This window comes from Quercus lobata, chromosome 10 (genome assembly GCF_001633185.2).
Source record: "Quercus lobata isolate SW786 chromosome 10, ValleyOak3.0 Primary Assembly, whole genome shotgun sequence".
Lineage (NCBI taxonomy): Eukaryota > Viridiplantae > Streptophyta > Magnoliopsida > Fagales > Fagaceae > Quercus > Quercus lobata.
The window spans coordinates 22,560,643-22,580,207 of record NC_044913.1 but is presented as its reverse complement, the minus strand read 5'-3'; the positions used below and the strand labels follow the sequence as shown (position 1 = coordinate 22,580,207).

The window sequence follows — 19,565 nt, the reverse complement described above, 5'->3', positions numbered from 1 at the left end:
AAAATGTTTATCTTAGTAGATTCAATTTCCACATTGAGCATTATGAATGGAAGTAACTTAACACCAACATTTAAAAATCAAATTGGACACATAGCACAAAATTAAACTACAATTAGAAATTAATTTGATTCAATTTGAATTCTAAAATTGAACTTCAACTTAATATAATATATATGATTATATTTTTGTCACTTTTAACAAATTAACAAAATCTTAATCCAGACACACTAAAACTATTAAAAAATAAGAACTAATCATTGAGCTTGGAATCTTCTTGGAGGCGCCAATGAAGCGCTAATGTATGAGAGTGTGAAGCAAGGAAGAGTGGGATTGAACATTGTGTTTGAACTCGGCCTTGCTCTAAAAAATCCGTAAGGAGGAGGAGAGGGCAGTGTGTGGATCTAGTTGGTAGAGGTTGAGAGAGGAGGAGACATGGGATGAAGATATGAAATTAGGAGGAGATGATGTTTTACTTTTATAGTTTTTCTCGTTGGACTCCTTGGTTCTGGTTGTGGGATTAGAAGAGCTCCAGGCTCTATTGAGATCACCCATAACAGTGTGCAGGTGAGATGTTCTTGCTTAGGCCAATGAGTATTATTATTGTGGTTTTCTTGGCTTCCGTGTTAAATGTTAATGCATCATTTATTTGGGCACAAAAATTAGAAAATTTAGATAAGATATATGACACAAAATTAGAGTCCAATTTATAATCTCCATGAAAGTGTGCAGGTAAGATGTTTTTGCTTAGGCCAATGAGCATTATTATTGTGGTTTTATTGGCTTCCGTGTTAAATGTTAATGTATCATTTATTTGGGCACAAAAATTAGAAAATTTAGGTAAGATACATGACACAAAATTGAAGTCAAATTTATAATCTAATTAATTTTTTTTTTTGAGTTTTGGTTAGGACAAGTGGCACAAAATTGAGAATCCAATTGAAATCTAATTGGATTTTCTCTTTGCTTCACCTATTATTATATATATAGATGAAGTAATTATTATTATTATAATTATTATTAAGAAGTTGATACTAAGTATGAAATAAACTCCTTTATATATATACACATTTTGTCATTTTTGGTAATTTACCACTTAAACCACCACTTTTATAAGTGTTAGCCAAATACTCAACTTTTTTAAAAAGCACTTTTTAACAGTTTTTACCAAACACTCAGTTTTTTCAAAAAACCCAATTTCATACCCCACTTTTTCAAAAAGCCCTATTTCAAATAACTGAACTAAACTCACCCTTAAAGACTGGAGTTCCTTTATTGAACTCGAGTTTCAAATCCTCGAGATGTTAGTTTGCAAAATAGTTTTGCAAACTTGACAACTAACTAAATAATTGCTAAAATAATGCTAAATGCCAAATTTCCTCTTAATTTTTTTTTTTTTTTATTGGGATAAGTTGAGGGATTTTTTTTATTTTTATTTTTTAAAGAAGAGTTGAAAGATTTATTTTTAGATTAGTAGATTTAGCGTGCCTAATTTGACCCGAGTCACCGACTATCTATATTAGGCAAAAATAATATTATGAATTTGGTCTCTATGCTTAATCAATTTGGTCTTGATGGAATTAACTGTTACTAAAAGGTAGAAATTAAATTAATCGTAAGTTGAAGACCAAAATAATGATATATTTTCAGATTTCACTTTTTATTTTTTATTATATTTTTAACGTATGTGTATTTACTCTTTCACCCTATTATCTCATTCTCACGCGGCATCTCATTCTCTGCATACCCCTCTCCATCTCCTTATCACATCCTCGATCACTTCGCTGTCTCGCCGGATTCGGTGGCGGCGGATTTCGTTACAACCGGTGCAAGCTAAAACTCAGGAATAAGCCGAGGACATGGCTGGCGGCGATGAGAAAAAGTCTAACGCCGGCGGCGGCGGCAATGCGAAAAAGCCTAATGCCGGCGGCGGCGGTGCGAAAAAGCCTAATGTCAGCGGCGGTGAGTGTTTGTGGCTTCATTCCCATTGTGGTTGTGCTAGTTTTGCAAATGCTATGCGTGTGCGAATGTTTTGAAATGCATTGGTCTGTATGTTGTGTTTGCTTCTTAGGGTTTAGGGTTTTAGGGTTTAGCCAGTTTTGCAAATGTTATGGAATATTGTTGTGTTTGCTTCTTATGCTGTGTGATTTTTTTGACTTTGTAGGAGGAAAAAAGAAGGAGGTGAAGAAGGAGACTGGTTTGGGACTAGTAAATCGCAAGGATGAGAATTTTGGGGAATGGTATTCTGAGGTTTGTTTTTTAGTTGTAAAATCTTTGACAACTACAATGTATGATGTTTGTAGATTTGAAAAACTGCGTGCATTTGTTATTGATTTCATCTTTATTTTGGGATTGTGTAGGTTGTTGTGAATGCAGAATTGATTGAATATTACGATATTTCGGGCTGTTATATTCTGAGGCCATGGACAATGGCGATCTGGGAGGAAATGCAAGTGAGTTTGAATCCCTTCTTGAATCCGGGGTTGTTGTTCTTTAGTTTCTTTTCATAAGTAGTTGCTAATAAGAATGTTATTGAAGGATAAAAGTGGTATCTGAGCAAATTAGGATCGGAAATACAAGAAAGAATCGCAATGTACACTGCCCAAAGCGATCAACTAGTCTAACAATGAACTTAAAAAAAAAAAAAATGGTTTTAATAGTCACATTAGCTGCGTGTTGAAAGGTTTCTTTACTGCCAAACTGTCCACACAAGCAAAGATGGTGTCTATCCCTTTCTAGTTTGCAAACATTTCTAACATAGTCCGAGACATCAACATTGCACAACAAATAAAGATAAATCTATTTACCACAATTCTCTTGTCACAATGCAATGTAAAAGGAGATGGTCAACTGTGTCAATACTTACACGTACAACATTTATCCACAATGATTTTTCCCTTTACATTTTTCAAATTTTGGTTGTTCCTTAAGTTGAACATAGATGGTGTATGCGGTACTTTCCATGATATAAATTTGAAGCCGTCCTGGTTATTTCTATAGATTTCTTTTCCCCCTTATAATGAAAATTTTAGATGTTTCTTTTAAATCCTCTCTTTGTTTCCTTTTTCCTTCTTCCCAGATTTCTAGTTTGACGTGCATAATTAATGTATTGATGTCATTGTGCAGAAATTTTTTGATACTGAAATAAAGAAAATGGACATCCAGAACTGCTACTTCCCACTTTTTGTTTCTCCTGGTGTATTGCAGAAGGAGAAGGATCACGTTGAGGGTTTTGCTCCTGAGGTGAGTTAAACTTGAAATCTTCTTCAAGCATATTTTGCTCTTTTAATTTTATGAAATTTTCAGTTATTCTGGTAAAATCATTTCATGCTTTGGGCTGGAATTGTTGTAATGGTGCTAGAGTAAATTGGAAACTGAAATTTGCACTGTTAAAAATTTTCCTGTGTTCCTTACCTGACATTGGAGGTATTATGGTTAATCTAGAGTACAGCACAACCTGCTTCTCCTTGATTCTTTTTGGTGGAACTGGTTCTTACTATAGGGTTTGTACTCTGTACAAAATTGATCTGTTATACACTTGTTTTTAACTAAGGTGATGCCGTAAAATGTTTTGGTCCTTTGGATGATTCTTGGTTGATGGTAATCTTTTATTCTCTTGTATTTTTGTAAGTGCTTCTATTTTAATGAGAGGGAATTTATTCATTCAATTTATTAGAAGAGAGGGGGTGCTAATCACATTGTATCTTGGGCTTCTGTAGGTTGCATGGGTGACAAAATCTGGGGAGTCTGAGTTGGAAGTGCCCATTGCAATTCGTCCAACGAGTGAAACTGTCATGTATCCTTACTATTCTAAATGGATAAGGGGACACCGTGACTTGCCTTTGAAACTCAATCAGTGGTGCAATGTTGTTCGATGGGAATTCAGCCATCCTACGCCATTTATCAGGTAGTTCTTTCTAAATTTGTTCAGTTTCACACATCTAGGAATTCTTCAACCTTGTTGATGTCATCCACTGGCTTGCTGATTAGATGGCATGAAATTTTAGTCGGCAGATTGAATTTTTGAGTGTAATACACCAGCCAATCAGAGTTTGGTTTGGTAATATGAAACTTGACTTCATGCTGGCATGATTGTTTACTGTTCATCTTCTGTGGTTCTGATTTACGTTTTATTTCTTGGCATGGGATTTTTCATATGCAGAGACTTGTTTCTATTGAAGCCATTCTTTTCCTTGATCTGTCACTTAGTGAAGCATTTCATATTAGTTGTGATAGGCTTTCTATGATTTTATTGTGTATTTGTGTTGCACCTCCCAACTAGCACCTCCTAGCATTTTCAATGAAGATATTCAGGGTTCAAATCCCCCCCCCCCCCCCCCCTCCAACTATTGAATTATCAAAAAAGTTGTTACAGTTAATTTACAAATGAGTGTAAAATAAGATTCACTATTTTTTGTTAGGCATCAACATGTTTACTGAAATGTCTAATAACCATCTTACAAATTTCATGACAGTTTGTTAATACATTGACATGATTTCTGATTGTAGGAGTCGCGAGTTTCTTTGGCAGGAAGGCCATACTGCTTTCGCAACAAAAGCAGAGGCAGATGAAGAGGTATAAAACTTGGGACTTAAATTTTGATATATTTACTTTTAATTCATGGAGGTCTATACATATAAATTAATGGTGGCAGACAAGCCAGAGATTTGTTGGTTTCTTTTTCTTTTTTCTTGAATTGAGTATTGAACTAAGCATTTTAGAAACTTGGCATGTTCTTTCATCACAAGGTATTCTGCTCCGTTCCTGACCTCTATTTTCATATGAAAAATCCAAACCCATGGTCATTGGATTATTATCAGAAATGTCATAACCTAGGATGCAAGGATACTCCAGTTTTTCTCACGTGCCCATGTCTGATATGTATCATACTGGTATCACACCGGATAGCTCTAAGATACGTACCCAGTTTTTTTAAGTGCCAATACATCCAAGATATGGCCGTGATACGGCTTGGATACTGTTGTAACCCAACCCCCGATAGTGAGAGATAGCCTAAACTTGTTAAAAATTTTATTTATATTTTTTATACATTGGTTTCAGTGTTAAACACTTATTTAGTTATCTTTTAAGCATAAAATGTTAGAATGCAGATGTATGCTATCTTTTGGTTAGTGCAGATGTATGCTATCTTTTGGTTAGTGCAGATGTGCCTAATTAACAAGTGTTGACATACTTCTAACATATTTATATTATCAACTAAAAAAGATAACTGCCTAGTTTGGGCTGTATTATATGTTTCCACATTCCAGTGTCAGCATCCTTTTTCTTTTTTTCCCCATTAAAACATTGATTTTGATCTTTCATATCTACATTGGAACATAGGCACCTTCGTGTTTTCCCCCTCTTTTTTGATTGGTAATTACACATGCACCCAGTGGGTCCTAAACCTACAATCTCACCTTCTATCTGCCTTGATCATACAAAGGGGGATGCTATTTGAGCTAAAGCTTATTGGCCTTTGTTTACAAATGTGCCCTTTTTAAAGTTTGCTCTATTTTAGGTGCTGGATATTTTGGAACTCTATAGACGCATATATGAAGAGTACTTGGCTATTCCTGTCCTAAAGGGAAAGAAGAGCGAACTGGAGAAGTTTGCTGGTGGACTTTACACAACTAGTGTTGAGGTACGTGAGAATTAAATGTGCGCATATATAATCCATTCTCTGTTATACTTAACAGTTTGAACAATGTCTCTGTATTATGTCTCATGTCAGGCATTTGTTCCAAACACTGGTCGTGGCATACAAGGTGCAACTTCACATTGTCTGGGTCAAAATTTTGCTAAAATGTTTGAGATAAACTTTGAAAATGAGAAGGGAGAGAAGGGTATGGCCTGGCAGAACTCATGGGCCTATAGCACTCGGACGGTAATCTTAATTCATTAATTATCTGTTTGAGTTTGACAGTTATAATTTATCTGCTTGTACATTTCCTTGTGGTAAAAGGAAATCTTTTTAAAGTTATAACTTGCCTGGTTTATAGCACTTGGAGGTGGGTAGGTTGGTGTGGTGTATTTGTGTATTAGGAAGTATTTATTGATAGATGTGTGTGCCTACAGATTGTCACTTTTGTAATGTTTATCATTTGTGTTCAGATTGGTGTTATGGTGATGGTTCATGGGGATGACAAAGGCTTAGTGCTGCCACCAAAAGTAGCATCTGTCCAGGTTATTGTAATTCCTGTGCCTTATAAAGATGCTGATACTCAGGGAATTTATGATGCCTGTTCTGCCACTGTGGCCTCCTTGACTGAGGCAGGTATTCGTGCTAAGGCAGACTTTAGAGATAATTACTCTCCTGGTTGGAAGTACTCACATTGGGAATTGAAAGGTGTTCCTCTAAGGATTGAAATTGGTCCAAAAGACTTGGCAAATAGTCAGGTCAGCTAGTCTTTCTTGATTTTCTGCAGTTATTTTTACTTCCATTGGTTTAATTTGTTTCTGTTTTTCCAGCATTACTGTCAGCTGTCTTTTTTTCCTATAGTTGACCAACCGGGAGGATTTTTACATTGCTGGTTTTATTCACAGGTACGTGCCGTTCGCCGTGATAATTCAGCAAAAACAGACATCCCTAGGGACAAGCTGGTTGAGCAAGTAAAAGAAATGCTGGATAATATCCAACAAAGCCTGTTTGATGCTGCCAAACAAAAACGAGATGCTTGCATTCAGACTGTTAAAACTTGGGATGAATTTGTGGAAGCACTCAGCCAAAGAAAAATGATCTTCGCACCTTGGTGTGATGAGGAGGTCTGATATCAATTTTTCTCTGTTTATGCATTTGCCTAAATAGTTTTATTTTCTGTGCAGTATCAAAAGGTTTCTTGTTGATTTGAATTTGATTATTTGTACACTTTTGTGGTTTTTAGGGTTTTTTTTTGGGGGGGGGGGGGTTCAAGTTCATTGTCGTTTCATTTACTAAAATATTGATATTATGAGATGGCATATTGTTTTGGGTCGTTGATCTTGCGAAATCATTTTCTACTTAAAATTTATTGCGTTGGGCTTTTCCCCTTTACTTTTTTCGTCTTATGAATGCTCCATTATTGTTGTGTTTTGGACTAGTATGTATAAGTTTAAGAGCAAGACTTAGGTACAGTACTTAGGTGCTATTCCTTAGGTCCCTCTTTTAAGATCCTGCCATGTGGCCTTTTTCTCATGGATGCAAGTGTATTTTTTAAGTTAAGTAGCTACGTAGCAGAATCTTAAGAGGGGAGGGAACTTAAGAAACAGTACTTAAGGTATGTACATAAGTTTTGTCCTAAGTTTAATATGTTCAATGGGTCCTTAGGAGTAGGCGGCCAATGCACATATTGTGTATTTGACCTATCACCTCTTTTTAATAAGATTATGTGCTTTATGGGTAACACGTTTCCAAACTGCTCCTTTTCAAAATAAAATTTTTTAAACTTTTCCTTTTTCTAGGTACAGTTTCTTCAATAAATCCCATTTTCAAAGAGCTAAAAAAATAAGCTATACGAAATGAGCACTATATTACTTACCAGAAAAGATTTTAACTTGTTCAATGGAGATTTGCTCTTACATGAGACTCAAAATGTAATTTTTTTTTTATAGATTTTCTGTTTCATTTTTCTCTATGCCAAAATTATGCAAATTTGGATTGTCAATTATGTTTGTCATGCAACTAGAGCAAACGTTCTATAGCTCATGAGGCAGAAAAATGTTACTTTAGCCTTCCTCCTTTTTTGGTTTTTGGTCCTTATAGATTTCATAAATCTATTGTGCAACTCTTTTAGGAGGTGGAGGTAGATGTAAAAGCAAGGACGAAAGGTGAGATGGGAGCATGTAAGAGCCTTTGTTCCCCATTTGACCAGCCAGAGCTCCCTGAAGGTAGTCTTTATGTTTCATGTCAGGGTTATTTCATTTATTGTATTTCTATTACTACTTTCAAACCTTGACTGTTTATCCTATAAACTACACCCCCACTCCTTTTCCCTGCTGCCTGGCGTGGGTGGTTACTCAAATTGATATTGCTACAAGCCTACCGGTTGTTGCCTCTAGAAGAATATGTTGATTTCCATGTCCTCAAATAGTACACTTTCTAGTGTAATCTCCTTCTGACAGTTGCAATATTGTAAATTTCGGTTACCATTTTTGAAGGGGGTCTAAGACTCCTGCAATTGTGTGATAAGTTTTTCATGGTAGGGTGAAAAATAATTTCATCATTAAAGATTGATATGGTGTGATCTAATTGTTCTTGCATTTTATTTTCTAGAAATTGCATGTTAATGCAAGTGGCTTTATCATGTCATATGGTATTTGAATGTACCAATAAATGCTGGAGCTAACGCCATAATTAAGTGTAATTTTGGCTGCATTTATGATGATGACATTTCCCTACGTAAGTTACTATTTATGTCGCTGGCACCGCAGAACGATACTCATTGTGCAGTTGAATGAATAAGCTTCCTAGGACATCAATTTGTCCTTAATGATTTATTGGATTTATGATAAATTGCAATTTGATCGTATCTTTCATTCAATATTGCTGTGTGAAGTTCTTTATATTATTTTCTGTTACTAAATGTTCAATATCTCATAGGTACTAAATGCTTTGCTTCTGGAAAGCCTGCAAAAAAATGGACGTACTGGGGAAGGAGTTACTAGATCATGACATGCAATGGAATCAACGATTCTTAGGAATTATCAAGTAATAGTATTTTCTACAAAAAAAAAATACGACACCTTTTTCTTTTTTCAAAAAAAAAAAAAAAATTAATAGTCAATCTTTTTTTTTCTTTTCTTTTTTGAGAATGAATTTAATTGTCAATCTGATGTGTGGATCTTATGTGAAAAGGTGAAATAATTTGCTTTGCTACAAGCAAAAGGCTACCCTGTTTTTATATTGTTGGTTTTTAATGTCTTAGATATGTGATATGTTTATTTAGACTGAATTCTCTCTTTTGAGTTACAAGTTAGTGATATTAAGCGGTAACCCGTTTACTGAATGATATTTATGGGTAAAGAGAAACTATAATGCTAATGCTAGTGCTTGAAAGTCATTTTCATTAATCTAATGGGCATATAGGCATTGGCAAATGAAATAGCCAGTGCAGGTGTAAATGTGTAATGTTTTGAATGGGAGTGGTATTTTTTATGGGCCTTCTTTTTACAATGCCATCCGTGGAGCAGATGCTCATTTATTACCATGAAAGAGTATCTGGTGTGCTAAGGTCCCTAAGAGGGTCTCTTTCTTTTTGTGGTCAGCTGCGTGGGATAAGAATCTCACAATTGATAACCTCTTATTACTAGTCAATTGGTGTTTTTATTTGCCATTGTGAGAATGCTTATGCTTTATGGAGTGATATGTTTATGATGTTTGGAATTCAATGGGTGTTGTTGCTGGATAAGGTAGCATCCCTCCTTTTCGGTTGGCACGATTTGTTAGGAAAACATTCTTCTAATGTACAGAACTTGGTGCCGGCATATATGATGTGGTTAGTGTGGAAAGAGTGTGGTAGCCGTATTTTTTAGGAGAGTGTGAGACCTATTGAGCAAGTGAAGTCTTTGTTGTTTTGTACTATGTTTAATTGGTCTTGATTATGATGTTTTACCAATTGTACTTCCATTTTTTCTATTTTCAGCTCTCTTAGATCTTTTATCTGATTTGCATGTAATTCTTCAAAGTGCTCTATGCTCGTCATCGTGAACATAGAGTAATCCTTTTCATTTGCAATAAAATTCTATTACTTTATTTTTTTCTTAAAGTAAAAAAAGAGATTGTATTTTTATTCCTTTCACTTTAATATTTTCCTCACTTATTTTCCTATATGGTAAGTAAAATCTATTACCTATTAAAAAGAAAAAAAAAAAAGAAAAGGAAAAAAAAGAGGAGAGATTATAATTCTATTCCTTTCACTTTAATATTTTCCTCGCATCTATTCCTATATGGTAATTAAGTATCGATTAATGGAATCCATTCATTTAGTATTTATTCCGTTCATTTAGAATAAATACTGGACATTGAATCTAATTAATTAGGGGCCATTTGATTGAAATAGTGAAAAAGTTGGAGGATAGAAAATGAAAAAGCGATAGAAAAGTGGGAGCATAAAAGATTAATTTTCTTTCATATGTGTTTGGCCGGGGTGGTAGAAAAGCAGAGGAATGGAAAACTCATTTGTTTGGACATTTGGTGAGTTCCACATGTTTCACTTTCCATTAATACAAAGTGAAACACTCCAAGCTCACCAAATGTCCAAACAAACAAGTAATTCTTCATATACAAAACATTTTACCATGTATTTAAATAGTTGATTTAACAAGTTTTTACTAGTTTTTATTTAAGTCTACTATTGATATTGCTTTTTTATTTACTACAAACAAGCTATCATAGGTGTGAAACTTTTTGTCAAATTTTTTGTCTATTGACTTTCACGTTAAAAGAATGCTATTGACATAACAATTTTTACAATAATCGAGTTGGTAGATTTTTATTGGTTCTTGTCTGGATTTACCACTAATATCATTCTATTATCTACCATTTACAAATTGTCACATTGACAGTTGTAAAATATTTTGTTAAATTTTTTTTTACTCTAAAGTCATTGAAACATTAAGGGGTTCGTTTGGTAGGAGGATGGAAAAGTGAAAGAAATAAAAAAGATTTTAATTTTTTTCATTTTTATTTGGTTGGGAGTAGAAAAGTAAAAGGATGAAAAAAGTGAGTTTGTATAAATTTACTAATGTATCCTTGTTAAAAAATGATGGCCAATTAAAATAAAAAAGCGACATACAACCAAAAAATAAAAGCAATCACCTAATTTATTAAAAAATTAAAATCATGTCTAGTTAAAAAAAACTATCACACCCACAGCTTAGGAAATCAAAAAAGAAAAAAAATGGGCAACGTCCAATAAAGGATAAGACAAAAAAAAAAAAAAAAAAAAATTTCCCATTTATGTTAGTTCACAATTCACACTATTCCCTTAATCTTTGGAATCAAGCAATGTACTCTAATTATGATTTGGAAATGAGCAGAAACCCGAATTCCGTTACCCCCTTAGTTAAATCCAAGGAAATTTTGTATATTTATCAAATATGAAAAATACTAGGACCGTATGAGTTTACATCTCCATCACTCATAACTCGTCATATAGCAAGTTATGACAAAAGTTGTGTAAATAGTTGTGGTCTTAGTATTGTTTATCAAATATATTTAGGTAGAGATGAAGCCAAAACTTTGAATTAGGGGAGTAGCTTTACTGTTGGCTGTGTGGACAGTTTCAACCTCTGATTTTGCTACTATGGTTTTTTTTTTTTTTTTGGTGTGGATAAGAAAAAAAATCATTTTTGTTTAGAATTTTTTAAAGGACAGGGTTTTTTATTTTGGATAAAGTTGGTTAATTAAGTTTCCTTTTTGTCGTCGAGCTTTTTATTTTTTTTTGGGCTTGTATATTTTGTTTTAGATTTTAGATCTACATATATATTTTTTTTATGGTCACTAAAATGATGAAAATGCTAGAGCTAAGAGTTTTTTTTTTTTTTTAAATTACTGATGTGATAAGTGGTTACTAGTAAGTAAAAAAATGATGTGAGTGGTAAATCCATATGCAACAATAAGAATTTGCTACCAAAATAGTTCATAAAAATGTTGTAAAAAGTTTGTGAGTATAAAATTACTCTAAAAAGAATTAATGATATTTTTTAAGGGAAACAAAAATGTAATTTTATAGAACAAAAATTTCTAAAACTAGTACACATATATATAATAATATTAAAAAAAAAAAAAATTGGGGGGCATTACCCCCTTAGTACAATGGTGGCTCCGTCCCTGTATATAGGTCCGGTTTATAGGTATCTTTAGAATATCTATTAATAAATTATTTTAAGAAAATTTTGATATCATTTTTGTAGGAAATATAAAAATCCATTATTTTTTTTTTCTTAATACAAAGTTTTTAAAATATTTTTTAAACCAATCAGATCTTGTTAACTTTTTCCTTATATATATAGTTCGGTCCATTTCAAGCCCATTGGACTTATGGCCCATCCCATATATGTTCTTCAGTGTGGGTGTGTCTCTCTCTGGTAGCTTGTCTTCGATTTTGAGTTATAGACGCTGACACCACCTGACCTGAGAGACTGACCCAACCCACAAGCCACAGCCACAGCCACTGCCACCCACCTCTCTTTTCGGCTCTCATCTCAGCCTCGTTTCACTGCTATTTTTCATACCCAAGAGGTAATCTTTTTCATCCTATTCGTTTTTTCTTTCCTCATAAAACTATTGGGTGTCTTAGATATTTTGTGGGGGTTTAAAACTTAAAATTGAATGAATTTCTTAGTTTGAGTTACGTTTGTAGTGAGAATCTGTTGTGTTAAACCAGGACCCATTAGAACTTACAACTATGTGTGGCAAAAACATTTGTCAAATACCAATATCTCTCTGCTAAATAATAGTGGGATTGAATACAAAATATTTGTGCTTATGAGCAAAACTTTAAAGGTTGAGTTATTTTTTTTATGCGTGAATCAGTATTTCTTGAAATGGGCTGGTGATGGATTCTTGGTGGGTGTTGAAAGTTTGTTCTTTTGGACAAAATGAAAAGGTTAGAGTGATCTCCTATGCATCTAAACACTGTTTGTTTTACATATATGCTTGGAAGAGTCCACTTGAGGCTTTCTAAAGCCACAACTTCATTCACATTGTTACTAGCTATTGTTAACTTCCATCTTTATTTTTAACTTAGATTCTTCCATATTGTTAGATAGAACTGTTTTAAGGTTTAAATGAACAATAAAAATTTTATATACAAGTTAGAGGGTTCGTGTTAATATCGGGCATAGGCTTGGTATTAGAATGCTGGTCTGATCTTGAATCCTGGTTCAGATTTGGATCTTGACATTTGTGGTATCAAGTTTAGACAATTCTTGCCTTTGTCACTTGTAACAAATGGAGTAAGTGGGAAAAAAAGAGAAGAAAAATTTTAGGTTTAAGATTTTTCTAGAGATTTTTTTGTTTGGTTAAAATTATAATTCTTGTTTTGGCTAGCAGATAAATTTTTTAACTTTTAGATAAGCAGTAAGCTTTGTCTCTCCCTTTTTCTCTTTGTAAATTCAATCTGTTTCTAAAACTCCTTCACTCATCCTAAAGGGTTTAAATCAATACAGGTTTAGGCCATATATGTCCTCAAAGAGAGCTACAATTCTCACAGTCAACTTTCTCACAGCACTATCTGAGGTATGTTCTTCACGCCACTCATTAGATTCAATCAAAACCCTTACCTTGCTGAAAAATCTCAGCACTGCTGCAGAAAGGTCAGATTTTCTGAATTCTAATGGATATCACATAGATAATTCATCAGAGTGTCACCAAAACCCTAGTGGATATGAAAAAGTGAGCCAAATCCCTAGTGATTGGCAGAAGAATTCAAATGGGTTTGATGGTGGAAACTCTGTGGAGGTTCAGCAGAGCTTAAACCTCCATAGAAATGATTTTGCGAACAAACCAGATGGGCAAAATGGAAATGTTAGTGGCTTTTATGGGCAAAATTATGGTGATTTGCAGCAAAATTCACATGGGTTTTACCAGAATTCTTGTGGACTATCTGGGGAAAGCCCTAAAAGTACATGTCAAAACAATTCAGTTGGGCAAAATGGAAATTTTAGTGGGTACTATCGTGGTCAACATAACGACAAGGTTCAGAACCTAAGTGAGAGTTATGCAAATACTTCAAGGAGTTTTGAGCAGAGTTCAAATGGGTCATATCAGAATAATTTTGGGGTTTATAGGGAAAGCATACAGAATATCCCAATTCAGCAAGATAGGAATTTTAATGGGCAGAATAATGGAGTGTTGTCACAGAACCCTATTGGAGTCAATCCACAGAATTCAGTGGGCTTACAGCATAATACGAACAGATCTTATGGGGAAAATCAATATCTACAGAATTCAAATGGATCTTACCAGGAGGGTCTCAGAGAAGTGAGGCAGAACACAAATGAATTTGCTTCCCATGGCCTTTCAGAATCTCAGGGAAGCCAAATTAGAAGCTATACACATGGGCAAATTCAGCAAAACCTAAGTGAACATAACATGGGCATTGTTGGAGCCTATCAGCAAAGAGAAAGTGTGTATCAGCAGAGCCAAAGTGCTGGACAATATTTGCCAAACTCAAATGCCCACACTAAATTATCAAGTGATACAAAACCTGAGGTGGAATTGGGTGAGGGATCTGATTGTTGCCCATATAGTGGTACTATTGAGGAGCTAGATGGTTTTAGCAAGGAGGGGAAAGTAAAGGAAGCTGTAGAAGTTTTGTCATTATTAGAGAAACGTTGTGTTCCAGTGGAGTTGCACCAATATCTACAGTTAATGCAGGCATGCAGTGAGGCTAAATCTCTGCAAGAAGCAAAATATGTTCATCAACACGTCGTAAGATCACTGTCTCCACTTAAGGTCAGCACCTATAACAGAATTATTAAGATGTATTGGGAATGTGGTTCTATAGACGATGCCTTTGAGGTGTTTAACACGATGCCAAAGCAAAATTTGACATCTTGGGATACCATGATAACATGGCTTGCTAATAATGGTCTTGGAGAGGATGCAATTGATCTGTTCACTCAGTTTAAACAACAAGGATTGAAACCTGATGGTCAACTTTTCATCAGTATTTTTTCTGCTTGTAATGTTTTGGGAGACATTGATGAGGGAATGTTACACTTTGAATCAATGAGGAAGGATTATAGTATTGTCCCATCCATGGATCATTATGTGAGTGTAGTAGACATGCTTGGAAGTACTGGGTACCTGGATGAAGCTTTTGAGTTCATTGAAAAGATGCCATTGGAACCTAGCGTTGATGTATGGGAAACCTTGATGAATCTTTGTAGAGTTCATGGACACATAGAGCTTGGTGATCGTTGTGCTGAGATTGTTGAGCAGCTGGACCCCTCCCGCTTGACTGAGCAATCAAAGGCTGGCCTTGTACCTGTGAAAGCTTCAGACATTGCAAAAGAGAAGGAGAAGAAGAAATTAGCAAGTCAAAATCTTCTAGAGGTAAGGAGCCGGGTTCATGAATACCGTGCAGGAGATAGATCTCATCCTGAGAATGATAAGATCTATGCGGAACTTAGGAGTTTGAAGGAACAAATGAAAGAGTCTGGTTATGTACCAGAGACTAGATTTGTGTTGCATGATGTTGACCAGGAAGCCAAGGAGGAAGCTCTTCTTTCTCATAGTGAGAGACTTGCTGTTGCTTATGGTCTCCTTAACAGCCCTCCTCGTGCTCCTATTAGGGTAATCAAGAATCTCCGTTTTTGTGGTGATTGCCATAATGCACTGAAGATCATCTCAAAGCTTGTAGGCAGAGAACTGATCATACGAGATGCTAAGAGGTTCCACCATTTCAAGGATGGATTATGCTCTTGCCGGGATTATTGGTGAAAAGAATGAAACTTGAGGTAGTACTGATAATACATGAATTTTTAAGGCTTTTTGAGAATAAATATATCATAGCTTCAATTAGTTGTCCATTCTGTCATTATTTTAACTTTTTTGATATATCTGCATATAGTCTGTTTAATATCTAACAGTACTTAATGACAATATTACTGTTAGCCATTTGTTCCTAAAGAATTTTATGAAGCAATATGTTGGATTCAATGGATGACCTGACACATTCTGGTCAAGCTTTGCTGCTGAGTGCAATGAATTATGATATACAAATAATTATGTTATCTTCTTCTATTAATTTAGTTTGTTTGAGAAAATTCTTACTTCCTAGTGGTTACTCCCTTCTTTATATTCTTTCTTGAATGATTTTCACTTTCCCAGTCAACAGTGTGTAAGCCTCTTAGACAACAGACAACAATGGCTAGACACACTTTAAAATGGCTCTTGGTTTTTTTCTTCTTCTTCTTCCTAAATGTGCTTGGTGGTTAAACGGATAGATTTTGTATTGATTAGTATAACTGCTATCTGCCATGTGGGCTAGATTGGCAATATGATTGCGCTACATAGTGGTAAAAATGTTAAATCTGCAATATCAGATAATTCTTATAAACTGATCATAATAAAAGTAGTGTTTTCTTGACTTAGTGTATATGATTCAATTTCTTTTGCTGCAGGTATGTCTGACTCGGACTGTTTTTAGCTGGTTGCTCCATGACACCAAAATATAATTTGTTGGACCATCATGAATATTTAATCACAAGATCTGTTCAACAGATCCAGATCAAGGCAAAGATATCTATACCCATTGCTAGAGTGATGCAACCTTAGGTTCTGATTCCTAGGTTTATTTGATTTTTCTTTTGTTTTTCTGGAAAACTTTGTGCTGCATCAACTCGGTTCAGAGCTATCATCGTTCTGCATCACAGAGGCATTAATGCAATTTTGATCCCATTTTTTCTATCATGTTGACCAGGAAGCTGGAACATTTATTCTTGGTACAAGATTTTATTTTTTAGGCTAAGAACATTCCTAGTTCAAGATATTCCCAATGTTGTTATAAAGAGTATTCAAAATGCTATCTGGTTGCCAGTTATTGTATTTAATGAATTATTCGGATAAACATTTGAAATGCTATAAATCCATTCCCCTTTGAGGCACAAAAGTGATCCAAATCCATGTGTGAGCAACATTAGTAGATCAGTTAGATTTCTACCTTGTGTATTCCCAGTGTAATCTTTTCTAATGTTAATCTCGATTCTACATCTAAATTTGATGAATAATTCAGAGACACATAATTATACACACAATTTCACAACATGATGATGTATGCGATTGAGTTGTGTACAAAAACTGAGTTTTATAATGTTTCTGCATTCCAAATATGTGTTAAAAAGACCCTTTTGAAAACAGTTGCAACTCAAATAAATCAGTAATTTATTTTTTAAAAAAGTTTAAAACTATAAAAATGGTTAGAGTTGCTCACAAATTGTAAGGGCTTCCTTAAAAGAAAAGAAAATTTTAGTAAATTACGAGAATGGATAGAATTCATTGATTTTGGGGCAAATTATAAATTATGTGCTAGAGCTCACATTCAACAATAAATTGATTGTATTAATTTCTTTTCTAAATTCTTGAATTAATGTTATCACTTATCATCTATGATATATGGAAAATTTTAGGTACTCTCGGAGTATGGTGAGGTGATGTTTTCTCCTCTCACATTTATGATGGATCTCATTATGAATTTAATGAATGAATTTTACCATGAATGTAAAAGAAAAGAACATCATTCACTGTGCTCTAGGAGAAAAAAATATTAAATGTGTGTGGAGGGACGAACCTCTCCCTTAGAAGGTATTGTCCACACATGAGTGGTACACCTTCACTTAAACCCAACACTTATAAGCTGAAGGTAGGAGGCGTCTCTCCCCGACGTGCGGAATTGAGCAAATCCGTGAGGGTCTTCACCCAAAGTGGATAATACCTTCTAAAGGAGAGGTTCGTCCCTCCACAACAAATGATGGTACACCTTCACTCAAGCCTAGCGCTTATAAGTCAAAGGTGGGAGGTGTAGTTTCCTGATGTGGGACAAAACCATGAGGGTCATTAGTGTGGATGCATAGCCATTAAAACTTGTTTTTATTAATAACTTTTGATCTAGTTATTTGATTGAGGTCCATGATTAGTCATTTTGATCGTCACGATGTCAAAAATCATTTTAAAAATGAATGATTGAGGATCCAAGAAACAAAATAAAGCTGCCATCTTCAGGTGAAAAACTATCATTTTATCCTCCAAGTTAATTATAGATTGCAAAATGGGATGTTTACAAGCATACAAAATTACCTTGTAAAAACCCATGTGGGGAGGACGCCAAGTTCAAGCAGAAATGAGATTGTGGGATTGTTGTTACTTTTAATACATAGTCGCGGTAAAATCTTGCTGGTATATAAAAGGGTGGTCATGCCAGACACCATCAAGACAACATTGAATCTTGGTGGTCCAAATCATTGAGGCAATAGAACAAAATAACCCCATTTTGGTCTCGTTAAGTTGACATTGTACTGTATCAAATAGTTCGAGTAACTGCAAACCAAAGAACCATTTGACAAGAGTACTCTTAGACCAAACTAGTTGGGCATGTGGACATATTCTACTTCCAGCCAACTCTACTTTACTCTCTCTCCTTCTCTCTTCATCCAAACTGACCCTAAAGCATGAGGAACTGATTTAGAGTTTACAAAACACAACATAATGGACTAACCTTGGTTGGAAGAATTCCTTTACATACTTGCTAGATCATGATTCTTGATTTTGTTTGCTATTGGAATATGCCAAACTTCATTCCAAAAGCTTATTTAATTTGGGATAAAAACTTTTACAAATTTTTTTGAAATGAAATCGTGAGTTGAAGACAAATTTCAAAATCGTGTTTTCAACTTGTGTCTTCTACTCATGATTTCATTTCAAATAATGGGTGTGTAACAAATACCACCCTTTCACTTGACACATTTGATGTGGAACCAACCCGAGCATCAATGTGCAGATATGAGAAACGATACCCAGTGCAAACTTAGTACTAGCCAGATTTGCACCTAGGCCATATAAGTTTGTTACTTGGCAGCCTAGTGATCAATGGTAAAGACATAATAATACTAGTTGTCTTGAGTGGAAGAAAAACTTGGTATATCATATCAATTATCACCCCTCCATTACTTGCTAAGTCGATCATTAAATCCATTGTAGCCTAATGATCATTCCACGAACTAGTTGCTTTAAAAGTTGAAGACTTGGATAGCCAATAATCAACCCAAATGTTCACACTGCATTTCCTTGTCAAGTAGAGACCGGCCTGCCTTCTCAATGCAAAAGAAGAATTCTGATTCACAACAGCCTGCAAAAAAGAACATATCGGAAATTACTTGGACTACATTACTCGGTCAAGTAGGGAGTCAATTTTAAGAATCAGACACTACATTTGTTTTGTTAGGAGAGAGAGATTAAATTTTGTAGAACACAAAACCCCATTCCTTTAATGATGCTTTGATGTGAACAGCTTATCCTAGGCAATCCATTAAATTCTACGTTCTTGATTCCGTTGACTTCACCAAAATCAACTCATAAGAGAGCCATGCTTATGTGTAACGCTGTTTTTTGGGAGTAAGAAATAACTCATCAAGTAAGTAGGGATAGCTTAAACTGTTGTCTCGATCAAAATTTCTTACCCCACTTTGGTTAGTAACTTTTCCTTACACCCTTTCAATTTTAATCACGCTTGTTCACAAAGCCTTGCAAAACTTTGTTGCTTAGGTTGGTTAAGTAATTTATTGTTACGTATACTCAGTTCAAGATTTACTAAATTAAAGCCTTCATGTTTCGACCCCATTGAAAAAGAATCTCTACCTATTTGTGAAAAGAAAAAAAAAATGAAGTAATAAGTGAAAGAGTAAAACACGTAAAACATTTGAAAAAATAGGGGCAACTCGACTGAACTCATATTTTAGCAAGTTAGATACAAATTGACAAATTAAAGTAATCCAGTCAATAATAATTTTTTATATGATAAAAATCAGATTAATTAATGTGATTCATCACTCATAAATTAACCCAATTCAATCTATTATTTTAATG

The 19,565-nt window shown here is 34.6% G+C and overlaps 2 protein-coding genes across 3 annotated transcripts; both read left to right on the top strand.

Moving 5' to 3' along the window:
* The first annotated feature begins 1,686 nt into the window (after nucleotides 1-1,686).
* Nucleotides 1,687-8,985, top strand: LOC115964148 (proline--tRNA ligase, cytoplasmic-like). The gene is made up of 12 exons (XM_031083487.1): nucleotides 1,687-1,959; nucleotides 2,162-2,247; nucleotides 2,358-2,450; nucleotides 3,124-3,240; nucleotides 3,717-3,904; nucleotides 4,507-4,573; nucleotides 5,520-5,642; nucleotides 5,733-5,885; nucleotides 6,113-6,397; nucleotides 6,545-6,763; nucleotides 7,771-7,864; nucleotides 8,577-8,985. Exons 1-12 carry the CDS (start codon nucleotides 1,857-1,859, stop codon nucleotides 8,639-8,641), a joined length of 1,593 nt encoding a protein of 530 aa, XP_030939347.1. The 5' UTR covers nucleotides 1,687-1,856; the 3' UTR covers nucleotides 8,642-8,985.
* A 3,061-nt stretch (nucleotides 8,986-12,046) lies between these two features.
* Nucleotides 12,047-16,572, top strand: LOC115963688 (pentatricopeptide repeat-containing protein At4g32450, mitochondrial-like). 2 transcript variants are annotated; one of them, XM_031082786.1, is made up of 4 exons: nucleotides 12,047-12,218; nucleotides 12,513-12,585; nucleotides 13,148-15,442; nucleotides 16,109-16,572. In XM_031082786.1, exons 2-3 carry the CDS (start codon nucleotides 12,578-12,580, stop codon nucleotides 15,423-15,425), a joined length of 2,286 nt encoding a protein of 761 aa, XP_030938646.1. In that variant the 5' UTR covers nucleotides 12,047-12,218; nucleotides 12,513-12,577; the 3' UTR covers nucleotides 15,426-15,442; nucleotides 16,109-16,572. The 2 variants fall into 2 exon arrangements, with proteins under 2 accessions (XP_030938646.1, XP_030938647.1); XM_031082787.1 differs by lacking the exon at nucleotides 12,513-12,585.
* The last annotated feature ends 2,993 nt before the right edge of the window (nucleotides 16,573-19,565 follow it).